At 51.7% G+C, this 12,470-nt stretch overlaps 1 protein-coding gene across 4 annotated transcripts in view; it reads right to left on the minus strand.

Annotated features, from left to right (window-relative positions):
• DLG5 (discs large MAGUK scaffold protein 5) overlaps positions 1 to 12,470 on the minus strand; it is a 115,134-nt gene that overhangs the window by 50,219 nt on the left and 52,445 nt on the right. For all 4 annotated transcript variants that reach the window (XM_019745959.3, XM_019745957.3, XM_088792087.1 and 1 more), the window contains 3 exons: positions 7,430 to 7,592; positions 5,417 to 5,560; positions 4,545 to 4,728 (listed from right to left, as the gene is read on the minus strand). In XM_019745959.3, the coding sequence (XP_019601518.2) occupies positions 4,545 to 4,728; positions 5,417 to 5,560; positions 7,430 to 7,592 (491 nt within the window). The remainder of the gene's footprint in view (positions 1 to 4,544; positions 4,729 to 5,416; positions 5,561 to 7,429; positions 7,593 to 12,470) is intronic.

The following is a 12,470-nucleotide window of genomic DNA, read 5'->3' on the forward strand; positions in this document are numbered from 1 at the left end:
ATTTGTGGAGAGAAAAGGCAGGGGGGATGGGTGGGGATAACCTCGGTCTGGCTGTTTGCACAAGCTGTGAAGGGCCCCAGGGAAGACAGGGGATGGGAGGCAAAGAACTTTCATGCCTTGAGAGGGCAGATTTTTTTTTTTTTAATGACAAGGTGACTGGAGTCTTTATTTTGAGGTAATTTCACATACCATACAACTGACCGCTTAAAGTACACAGTGGTTTGGGGTATATTCACAAGGTTGTACAGCAACTACCACTATCTAATTCCAGGACATTCTCATCACCCCCAAAAGAAAGCGGTACCCAGTAGCAGTCACTCTCCAGCCTCCCATCCCCCCGGCTCCAGGCACCCACTCAGCTACGGTCTGTCTCTATAGAGTTCCCTGTTCTGGGCATTTCATATGAATGGGATCATATAATACTTGGACTTTTGTGACTGGCTTCTTTCACTTAGCATAATGTTTTCAAGGTTCAGCTACACTGCAGCAGGTACCAGTACTTTGTTCCTTTTTATGCTGAATAATATTCCATTGTATAGAAGGCACCACATGCGATTTATCCTTTCATCAGTCAATGGACACGAGTTGTTTTCACTTTTTGGTTATTACGAAGAATGCTGCTATAAACATTCACCTAAATTTTTGTGTGGACATGTGTTTTCACTTCTCTTGGATTTATATACTCAGAAGTGGAACTGCTGGGTCATCTGGTACTACGTTTAAAAATTTGAGGAACTGCCACATTGTTTTCCAAAGTGACTACACCGTTTTACATTCCCACCACAGGTATGAGGGCTATGACTACTCCCCATCCTCGATGAGGGCAAATTTTAACCCAGCCTTCTTAGGACTAGAATACAAGCAATAACACAGCAAACTTAACGAGTGCTTCATGCAGGTGGGCACATGGTATCACTGCTTTACGTGCAGTATCTTTTAACCTCCAGCCTAACCGGATGACACCAACTTGGCAGCACTGAGAAAGCCCCACTCTGCCACTTTCTAGCAAGGCTGTGAGATTTCCCTTAAACTAAGCTGAAGCCACAAACACATTTGAAAGTATGAATCGCTCAAAGGAAAATACAATCCAAACAAACCCCAAGGCAAAAGGTTAACCGACCAATTTGGGGAGAGGGGGAAAAGAAGACAGCAACCAAATGAGCAAGGAAACAAAATGGGGTGAAGGGGGCGGCATGTGCCCTCAGATGGGGGCAGCCAGCACTCACAGCCCCCATGTGGAAAAGGGACCCATACCCTCAGCTGGGACTGCCCCTGCCTCTCGGGCGGCCTGCACATGCCCTGGTTCACCAGAGCCACTCATCCTTACCTGCTTCACACACTGGATTTCTCCCGGGGATTTCTTTTGGGGTAACAATGGTTTGCCTCTAAACAACTGAAAATCTATAGTCCTAACATTTGCGCTAGGAAGCGCGTGCACAGGCAGGACGAAGGGTCTCTGCAGGGGAAGGAATCCATGTAAGCAACATGGCACTAACTAAGCACAGGCTGGTACAGCCTCTTGATACCTCATTTCACACTGAAAGCAACGCTTCCAGAGCAGCGCCCACCGCCAGTCCCGGATCATTAGAGGTATGGGGAAAGGAAAGTGGGGCGTGCTGACGCCGCTTCTGAGCTCATGCAGCGGGGCAGCAGCAGGGTCTCCCGGTGCTGCTGGGGACCGCAGCTGGACTCCTGCCGCCCCGGCCTGCACTTACACAACCCTTCCCACTGCCGAGGCTCCGCCGAGGCCTACCAGCTCCCGCCCCGACACCTGACCCCACGCAGCCAAGTCCCCTAATCAGAGGGCTCACAAAAAAGACGTCGGGTATCTCCAATTATATCCAACTTCGGGTCCTCCCCTGAGCCTGAACTGGTATGGTATTCCACGTAAGACTTCAACAAAGATCAGAGAAAGAAAATCAAAGACAGAAGCTAATTTTTCAGTAGAATATAGTTTATAATGGGAAAAGACAGAAAACAGCCCAGGGGTCAGTCCATAGGAAAGTGGTTAAATCAATCGTGGCGCTTCTCTGTAACTCAAGACTCTGCAACAGTTAATCTTTAAAAACGAGGAAGTAGAATTTGTACTGAAATAAAGCTGCACATGATATATTCAGCAAAAGAACAGTGTTAGCAACAAAATGAATGGCATGATTCCATTTTGTGAAATAAATTAACAACATATTAGGGTTCTATGTGCACAAATTAAAAATCTCAAACTGTTCACTGGTTGTGCACTCATGGCAGTTATTTTTTTGGAGTGAGACCACAGGAAGAATTCTACTTTTTATTTTTTAAATGTCTGTATTGTTAGGTTCTTTTATTATATTACCAAATGTCCATTATTTTGCAATTAAAAATAGTATAATAATGAAAAGAAAGCCCTGCCCTTCCAGTTTCTGAACAATTTAACCTTACAGCCATGGGGGAGGGGCAGAGCAGGATGGGGGGCATCAGAGCCCACACAGGAGGAGGGGCCCGTGGACCTGAGGCCGGGGGAGGGAATGCATGGAGCATGAGGGCCCGAAGGGTGAGAAGGGGGTGGCATGGGGCAGGGGCTGCAGAGCGGACAGGAGGAGGGTATGCAAGGGGGCTGAGCAAGTAAGTACATAAATGCAGAATAACAGCAACCAGGTTTTGCAAAAGGGAGTTACAACATGGAAAGAGAGAAAGTTAGAATGAACCCTGTGATACTGCAGTATTGGAATGGAATTGGAAAAGTTAGTGTGAACTCATGGTTTTCGACATATACATTACATATTGAAGATACAGCTATAGACGTAAGGGGGAGGGAGGGAGAAAGAGAGAAAGAGAGAGAGAGAGAGAGAGAGAGAGAGACCCAGACCCATAAACAGAGGTGGCGGAAGGACTCAGGGATTCCCTCCTCTGTCCACTGAGAGGGCCTGGGAGCAGCGCTACCCCAGTGGCTATGAGCACACTCAGCACTCAGACCTTGCTCCTCAACACCATTCTCCACTATAAGGAAAGAGGATTCCTGGGAACAATGTCTGATTTCCAGGGCGAGGGCGGGGAAATTGTAAGCTTGGAACATCTTGTGCCAGAGAGCAAGGAAGTCCTCTAAGCGTGAGGAGAACATGCCAAAAAGATGGCGGGGCTGCCACTGGCCACAATGGGTTTTAACCCACCGAATGAAACAGGAAACCATGACGAGGTAGGTGGGTAGGGAGGTAAATAAACAAAGGGAAAACAAGTCCATTTACAGTAGACAGCGTCTTAGTGCAGTGATCGAAGTGAACATAACAGGTCAAATCAAGCCAAGTCCCAGCCAACGGATGCACAGAGAAGAAGGCAGCACCACTCCCGTGAGTGTCCTGCCTGAGATGCACAAAGGGAACCGTGAGGATCAGACAAGTCCAGGTGGAGGAACAGCCTAGAAAACAACTGGCCTGTAAGCTTCCAACGCATCCAGGTCAAAGCCTGAGGAATGGTTCCAGACTGAAGGACACCCCGGAGACATGACAGCTGAACGCAATGCTTTATTCCGAACAGGATTCTTTTCATATTAAAGACACTATTGAGACAACTGGCAAACGTAAACGAGCTCTGATGTTAGGTGGTTGTATGTACTGACATCCACTCCCTGACGCTGATGTTTACGTTACTGTTAGAGAACAACACCGTTTGTAAGAATGTTAGCAACAAACGAACATGTAAGCACGTTCGGGGGTGATGGGCGTCAGGTTGGCAACTTACTCTTGAATGATTAGGGGAAAAAATTTTCTGCACTGTATTTACAGTTCCTCTGTAATTTTATAATAGTTCCACAATTAAAATTTTTCTAATTGTAAATAAAAATAAAGCCATGACGATAAGGTCACGCTAAATTATCAAATAAGTGCAGAATGTTCCATACTGGCTCTGTGTCAAGCAGCCCCAATGGTCCATAAATGATTCAGAGGGGGGTGGGTTTTCTACCTCGTCAGTCAGTCCTGAGCTGCAGGGCGGGGAGCACATCCTGCCCGTCGCTGGTGCGGCCTCTAACCCCACACACCCAACCGTCCGTGGACCCAGCACATGTCATGAGCCCCTGCCATGTCCCTGGGACTGTAAGCTACAAGAGGACAACCGGCCAGTGACTTGGGATGCAGATAGCCGCAAGGGCAGCAGGACAGCGGCAACTGCTCCATCTCGTATTTGCCCGGGGCTTTGCTACTTCCAAGCTTCTCTCCACCCGTAATCTAACGCAACCCACACAAGGGAAGCAGGTACAGACCCCCAAGCCTCGGAGGAGGTCGAAGCCCTGCCACATGTGGCTTAGAACCTCCTCCTGAGTAGCCTTTGCAACACTCGTAATGATACACAGACACATGTCATTATTACATTAAAGATCGTCTCCTCCATCGGACAGCAGCGTCCAGGAGAGCGAGGGCTGAGTTTTTGCTCACAGATATTCCAGCGCCTCACAGGAGGCAGACACTCCAGAAATACTTGCTACAGGAGCAGGTGGGTGGGTATGTGAATGGGTGGGGGTGGGTGAGCGCCCTTGGCCTGCACCCTGCACCCAGCACCCAGCCTGGCTCTACCTGCTGCTGCTGGGCCCGGAGGTCACCGATCTCCTTCTGGTCCTCCTCGTGGAGCCGCTTCATGTCCTCCCACGACTGCTGCAGCAGGTTACGCTCCCGCAGCAGCTGCCCGTTCTCCCGCCTCAGCATGTCCACGTCATCCTTCAGCTGCGTCTGGTCGCTCAGCAGCCGGCTGTGGAGGGTGCTGAAACGCCCACACACAAAGTGAGGCCCAGCCAGCCTCCTTCCCAACCCCAGGGCATCACCGGCACCTTCAGGGCCCAAGACTCCCAATGCACCAGCCAGGAGCAGCCACAGCCAGGTGACAGCACTCAGGGGCCTGCCAAACCTGCTATCAGCCCGATGCTAGCAAGACCCAAAGCACTGTTAAACACCTGATCCCGAAAAGGACACATATACAAGGGGGGGGGGGGGGGAGATAAACTGCGACCGGGTATAGACCTGGCACCTCCAAGTACTGAGGTACTGAGGCCTAGGCAAACATCAGCAGGTCAGCAGGCAAATACCATCAGAGGGGCACCAAAAGGCCAAAAGGGAACATGCCCCATCTGTCTCTCCTGCGCCAGGAGCTATAGCAAAGCCCTGGGACAGTGACCCAGCAGCCCAGGGACCTGCCGGGGCCACTGCTCATAGTTTGTTCCTTTCCTGCCTGCCATGCTTCTGAAGCTGGCAAGAGATGGTGTGACACGTTAAGAGCCTCACTTTGCATTTAGGAAAACTAAGGCCCAAGATCTCAAACCCACTTGCTGAAGGCCCACCCACCACGTGCTCCGTGGCAGAGGCAGAACTAGAACCAGAAGTCCAGGAATCAGGACGGGGAAGAGGCAGCCGCCCCACGGATGCCCGAGCCCTGGCCGGGCAGGCCCACTCACTGGTAGAAGTCGGTCTCCTTGGCCACCTCCTCACACCGCTTCAAGGCGTTGGTGTGCTGGCTCTGCAGGCTCTGCAGGTCCGACATGGCCCGCACGCACTGGGTCTTCAGCCTCTCGTAGTCAGGATTCAGCCTGTGGTAGGGCCTGGCCCAGACAGCAAACACTGCTGTCAACAACGTCTCTCCCCTGGGAAGCCATGTCACTGCACCCAGTGGCTCCCAAACACTGGGCTCCCAATCACCACAACCACCTGGGTGCTTGTTAAACTCTAATGTCCTGGCTGCACCCAGACTGACTGAATCAGGATTGATTCCATCCCGATTGAATCAGGATGGAAGAAACCTTGATTGCTTGAGCTCCCCGCATAGGCCTAGAGAGCTGAGTAAGTACCATCTTGTTCTCTCGGAGCTTCCAAGAGACCCGGCAATAGGCCTGTACACACAGTGGGTCCACCAGCAACCTGTGATGAAGTTTCTCCTCTCTTTGGAACAGCAATTCTCAATCTTGGGCACACAGTAAAATGCCAATTACATCAGTACCTGGGGATAGGACTCAGACATCAGGATTTTTTCTTTTTTTTTTTTTTTAACTCCCTAGGGAGTTCCAATGTCTAGCCAAAGTGCGGAATAGAAGCCAGGCACAGTGGTTCTCCAAGTGGGGTTCCAGGATCTGCGCCATTGGCACCGTCTGGGCACTTGTTAGCAATGCAGTTGTCAGCCAGCCCCAGACCTCCTGAATCAGACCCGGGAGAGGGAGGGCGGGCTAACCAGTCCTCTGTGCTTCAACAACAAGGCCTCCAGGTAACTCCAGTGCATGCTGGAATCTGAGTATCATTGCTGCAGGGCAGGCCTCAGCAGCCCTTTTCTACAAAGGGCCACACAGCACATACTTTAGGTTTAGCCGGCCATACGGTCACTGTGCCTTAGGACCGTAGAAGCAACATGGACACCATGCACTCCAGCACACGTGTCTTCCCCGGCCCGGCCCTTGTGCTGTCTGACTGGGGAATGTCCTCATCAAAGCAACCTGTAGGAGCAGGCTTTGCAGCTCTGACACTTTCGCCAGAGGAACTTTCCTCGGAACGAGCACACACCCTGATGCTCCTAAAAGGAAGAGGTTAAGCCAATAACCCCTCCCTGAGGACCCCTACCAGCACCTCCAGGAAGGATAAAGCGCTCTGCACCCCTCCTCCTCCTCCATGAAGCCCTCCCAAATCATGCAGGTGGGTAAAGACTCTACCTCTGCCCCCGCCTTGGACTGCCCTTCCCTGGTATCTGCCTCCAGATCCCAACAAAAGACGCAATCAACTATATTCTTCAAAACATGGAAGCCATGTGCAATATACCCTTCCTAAAACACATATATGGCAGGGTACAAATAATGTCTTTCCAAACCACATAAAGATCCTCCCAACAGAAGGCAGGCTGGGGTGGGAGACAGTGGCAGGTGCGCACACACGGACCGTCAAGGGCTCCGCAGTGGGATGACTCTCTCTTAGGGCAAGGGCTGCACGTGGCAGCAGCAAGGGATAAAGAGGGAAGCATACTGTCTTGGCGCTGGATGGCAGAGGGTACACAGGCTAGTGACGCGCTCAAGGCCATCCAACCAACCAGTGAGGAGACGCCAAAGGAGGATCGGGCCCTTCCAGCTGCTGCCAAGTCCACCCACTGAGTAATCATCTGCAAGGCCAGCAGAAAGGCTAGGAGGCTGGCCCCAGGCTCGTCTACCACACACATGCACGCACGCACGCACACCACCATACGGGGACTAACCCTTTCAATCCCTGAGTTGTGGGATTCAGGCCATGGGCTCCAATTCTGATTTGCAGGGAGCAGAACAAGTCTGTGCCCCTCCCCCCAGGCCTGCAGAGAGCACGCTTCCATGTGAGGTGGGGGCAAGGAGACCCCTAGGAGCTAAGGAGCCCCGGGAAGGGAGGGGATGTGATGGCATCAGCACATCCCTTGCCCACTGGTAAGGTGTTGCATGCTGGACAGGGAGGTGGCCGGTCACTACCTCTTATCACAGGTTGTCCCATGAGTCGCAAAGGCCAGGCGCTTGCGCAGTTCATTTCTCTCTCGGGTCATCAGCCGCAGCTGAATGGACAGGTTCTCCACCTTCTCGTTCACTTGCCGGTCGGTGACGAGGGGTGGTGGGGACGGCGCCTTCCCAGTGGTGCCTGGCAGGAGGAAAAGGACAAAGTGAGCTGGCACTTAGTGCTCTCCAGGGGCCAGGCACTGTTCTGCGCTCTTAGCTCGCATTAGTTATTCCCAACAGCTCTACCCGGTATGTCCTGTTAGAATCCCCCTTTCACAGACGGCGACACGACTCAGAAAGTAAGAAGTTGAACTGGGACCGAAGCCCAGGCAGGCTGGTTCCAATAGCCAAGCACTCACCACCCACTCCCCTGGCCCTGCCTGAGGACCCTAAGGATTTCCACTCTTCCCAACCCGGCTCTGACACCTCCAGGATGGAACGGTTTTGGACCGAATCCTCGCGTCCTTGCCTAGTCTGGAAACACCAGCTATCACTCACCCCTGGGCATGGAGGCCGACCTGAGCCTAGCAGAGTAGAAGACATGGCCTGAGAATGAAAGGACAACGGGAATCCAGCAAGCTCCCGAGGACCAAGGCAGCCAGCTCCAAAGCTGGGGTCCAAGGACTATGTCCCCATTCTTCCCTGACCAGGGCTGGACACTGCATAGCTCCGTTTTCCAAGCAGTCCAACCACCTGAAGGACCTGCCCAACCAGCCCAGGTGCACAGGCTTGGAAGAGGCCGTCAGGGAGAGCTGCCCACAGCCAAGGTTAAGTGTCACGTGACACAGGTAAGTCCTGGGGCTTCTGGCTGCCCAGCCCACATCAGGCCCTCGTCACTGGTACCCAGGACTAAAAGCATCCTGAAGGGCACTCCAAGCCTTGTGCTGTTATGAAGGAAAAGCCGCCACCATCAGCACCTCTGATAAGATGCAAATCCGTCTCTAAGAACAGAGCATCTCACTCAACTGTCTGGGAAGAAGAGATGAATGAATCCACGGTGCTTTTGTGTTTAACTCTGTCCATACATTCACCCAAGATTTCCTCTAACCCTCAGAGACCCGAGGTGGGTCACAGAACTCACAGGAGCCATCCCACTTTATGGATATAGTTTAGGAGTCTGACTCCTGTGTCCTGGCATTTTCTCCCCAGTAGCCCTAGAATGTGCAAAGGGCAAGACACGTGTTTTACTCTGCCAGCCTCACCACCAGCCCCTCAGCTGATGCTTGTTGGCTGATGGTTCACGCAAACCAGGTGCCCCCACCACAGGAAGACAACAGACAAGCGCTCAGGTGTGGCCTTGCATCTTCCAGGAGCGCCAGGAAGGACGGTGAGTTCAGCACTGTGGGTGACAAGCTAGGCCACAGCCAGAGGGCGGAACCTCAAGCTCTCAGATCAGCATTATCCAGCGCTGGTACCCACACCACCGGAATCTAATATCCGCTGAAGTGCATGTGATTTTAAAACCACCACCACCATAACCACCAGGATTCCTGTGCTCTAGGCCAGACCTCTGGGGTCAGAATGTCCTCTCAGGTGGAGCCCGGACCAGCTTCCCACGAGCATCTCTGCTCCCCACGAGCATCTCTGCTCCCCACATGGTTCTACTCCAGAGCCTGAGAAGCTTTCCCTCACCTTTCCCCCAAACACCCTGGATCCTAACTCCCACCCCAGAGTTTTGGGAAAAGGCTGGTTCCAGCTCTGTGTGGGCTATGAAATGTCTTCCTCTTCTGGCAAATGAAGTCACTTTTATGAGCTTTAGGCCAGGGCCAGTGCTACACTGTCATCTGATTTGCAGTAATTTACCCAACTCTCTCACAACAGGGGCTTCCTCTGGGCATGTGTCTGATGCCCCTCCTGGAGATGACTATGACTCACCCTCCAAACAACTCCAGGGGAAACTCTGTGGAAGACTGACAAACCCAAGAGAGTGGGATGAAAATACTCAAAGAATGCCCAGAAAGGAGGGATTTCAATGTTCAGAGCCACGACCAAGAGCAGACAACACAGCTGTCCCAGGCATTAACTTAATCCTCCCAACAGCCCCAGATGGGTACTAATATTATCCCCATTTTACAGGTGAGAAAACTGAGGCTCAGCAAGTTTAGGTAATCAACTCAAAGCTGCACAAAGAGCAAGTGGTGTGCCCTGAGATGAGCCCATGCACAAAGATTTGGACCACACACTCTTCCCACCTGCCTCCCCAGCGACAGTCGTGAGTAGCTCTTACGTCGTGTCTGGCAGTTTTTGAAATGCTTCCCAGACATCATCCCGTTCAATCCCCTTAAGGAAGATACTACTGTTATCCCCATTTTACAGACCAGGAAACAAAACCTCATCAAGGTTAAGTAACATGCCCACGTGACAGAGCCAGTAAACGACAGCACTGAAAGTCCCCCTATCTCCCTGACCCCAGAACCCAAGGTCTTAATCTAAAGTGAGCAAACATTTTGATGTTAGGGCCTCTTTACACGTTTAAAAATGATTGCGGACTCCAAAGAGCTTTTGTTTATATCTATCTAACAATAATTTTTAAATACTAATTTAAAAATAACCAAAAATCCATTAAGTATGCACATGTTGTTGTTTTTTCGTTTGTTTTACGAAAAATTAACTACCCTTTCCATTACAAACAAAACTGTAATGAGAAGAGTGACATTTCTGGGCATCTTTATAAGGCTGCTTGATGTCTGGCTTAAGACAGACAGCCAGGGTCTCTTACCTGTGCAATTATCACACATCACGATGGAACCTTTAGAAAATCCCACCCTACAGTGGAGTGTTTGTGAGTATGAGTGTGGAAAAGACAAGTGACGTCTTAGTGTCATTATGGAAACCATTTTGACCTCACCAACCCCCTGAAAGGACCTCAAGGACACCATACCACGCTTTGAGAACAGCTGCTCTGTGTTATACTCAAGTCCGAGACGTAGTAGAGAAATATCAAATCTCAAGTTTCAGAACTGAAAAGCACCACCCGGCACGGCCACCTGCCTTCAGGGAGATAAAGTATTTCACCCCATTTTACAAATGAGGCAACAGAGAGGTACATCCCGGGGCTTTCGCAGAAGGTGGAGCGAGAAGCAGCAGCAGGACAGAAGAGGGGCCATCACATCTGTCGGCACACAGCCATGCCTCCTGTGTCTCCAGCAGGTGAGGCCGCTTGCTCTGCAGCTGTGAGGACCTGGGGCAGCCGACCACGCAGGCAATGACATGAGCGCAGATGTTTGCACACCTCAGCCCAGGTGCCAGACTCGTGCTTAACACACTGCGTCCTGACCTCACTAATCCCCACGGGCCTCGCAGGTGTGTGACAGGATCACCCTGTGAGAAAATGACAGCCAGAAAGACTGCACAGCTAGGCAGCAGCGGGCCCTCACAGAACTCCACTCTGAACCCAGAGCCGGGGCCTCCACCCCACGCTACACTGCCTCCTGACAGGAGTGGCCCCGTTTCCTTTCCCATGCTCCAAAGGCTCGAGCCGGCGTGAAACACAGAAAGGGAGGCCACCCAGGCCTGACAAGCCAGCAAACGGCTCTCTCTGACTCGGGGGAAATGCTGCCTGGGTGCCACTGGCCTTTCACAGTAAGGAAGGCGGAGGACAAAGCAGCCCACAGATGTGGACTACTGATTCGAACTACCAATCCACACAAGAGCATGGGGGAATCGCGAACGCCATATGCCAAGAGAAGGAAGCCACACTCAGAAGGCTACATACTGCATGATTCCAGTTACATGACATTTGAGAAAAGGCAAAACGACAGGGGCCGAAATCAAAATAGTGGTTGCCAGGGGCTGGGTGGGGGTGGAGGGGAGGAAAGACGGACTACAAAGCTGCAGAAGGAAATTTTCCGGGGGGAAGCCACTGTTCTGTATCTTAATTGTGGTGGTGGTTAAATGACCATGTATGTTTGTCAAAACTCACTGAACTATACACTAACAAGGATAAATTTTACTGTATGTAGTTTATACCTCAATGAACACGACTTAAAAAAATTAAGTTAAAAAAAGTACGTGGTACCCAAACCATACGGTACCCTAAAGTGAAGCCATCATCCCAGGAGTGGTGTGAGGTGAAGGGATGTGGGTTGCCGACCGCCTCACCAGTCGCTGCAGTTACAGTAAACATTTTAAATAACAAGCAAAATAAAACTAACTTCAAGTGAGTTCTCCGAAACATGTCAAACACCTTTTTCTCTGTCCTACCTTGTGCAGTTGTTCTTTTGGATTCAAATGAAAAATGGTCCACTCTCCCCGGCTTCACTCCCTCCTCTTTCCAAATCTGGAAACTACTTGAGAAGCAGGCAGATTTTCTGTTCCCTTTTGGTGTCCAAGATGGGATTCAGGAGAAAAGCATTTGGATTGGACTAAAATGGACTCAAAAGGGGTGCTGGAAGAAGCCAGGAGAGCCAGCACAGGCCCTGGACTTTGGACAAAGAGCTGTCCCTCCTCTGGGCCTTGGTGTGAGAGCGAGAGGAGCAGCAGAGCTGGAGCAGGCACAGGACACAGCCCCCTTCACCATCACCCGAGTCCTGTTCCTCCTCCCAGCTGTCCCGGCTGGTGCGGCCTCTTCCATAGACCATCGAGGCTCAGCAAGCAGCCTGGCAACTGGGTGCTTTTCTTGGCCATAAGCCCCCTTTGTCCTCAGCTCCCACATCGCCACCCTCCCGGAGACCTCGAAGGCCACCCCCTCAGTCTTATTCACAGCTAGACAGGTCACAACTCTGCTTCAGAGCCCTGGGCCCGTGGTGCCAGAAGCCAAGGAGAAAACGGGCACTGGCCAAAAGTGGTCAGGTGCAGTGCGGATGCCCAGGTGAACTTCCTGGTCACCTGCAGGCCCTGGCTGTCGGGGAGAAGCAAGGAGAGCAGAACGTGCTCAGCACAGGCAGCGGACAGCAAAACCTAGCCAACCTCACCTCCAGCCATGGGGGGACACAGACCCCTGTCCTGCGCCAGTGCTTCTGAAAGCACCTTAGCTTCAGGAGAGAAGCTGTTAGAAAGGGTTCATCCCGGTAGAAGCTCT

Source organism: Rhinolophus sinicus, chromosome 15 (assembly GCF_057876585.1).
Source record: "Rhinolophus sinicus isolate RSI-liver-muscle chromosome 15, RSI-T2T, whole genome shotgun sequence".
Classification (NCBI taxonomy): Eukaryota; Metazoa; Chordata; class Mammalia; order Chiroptera; family Rhinolophidae; genus Rhinolophus; species Rhinolophus sinicus.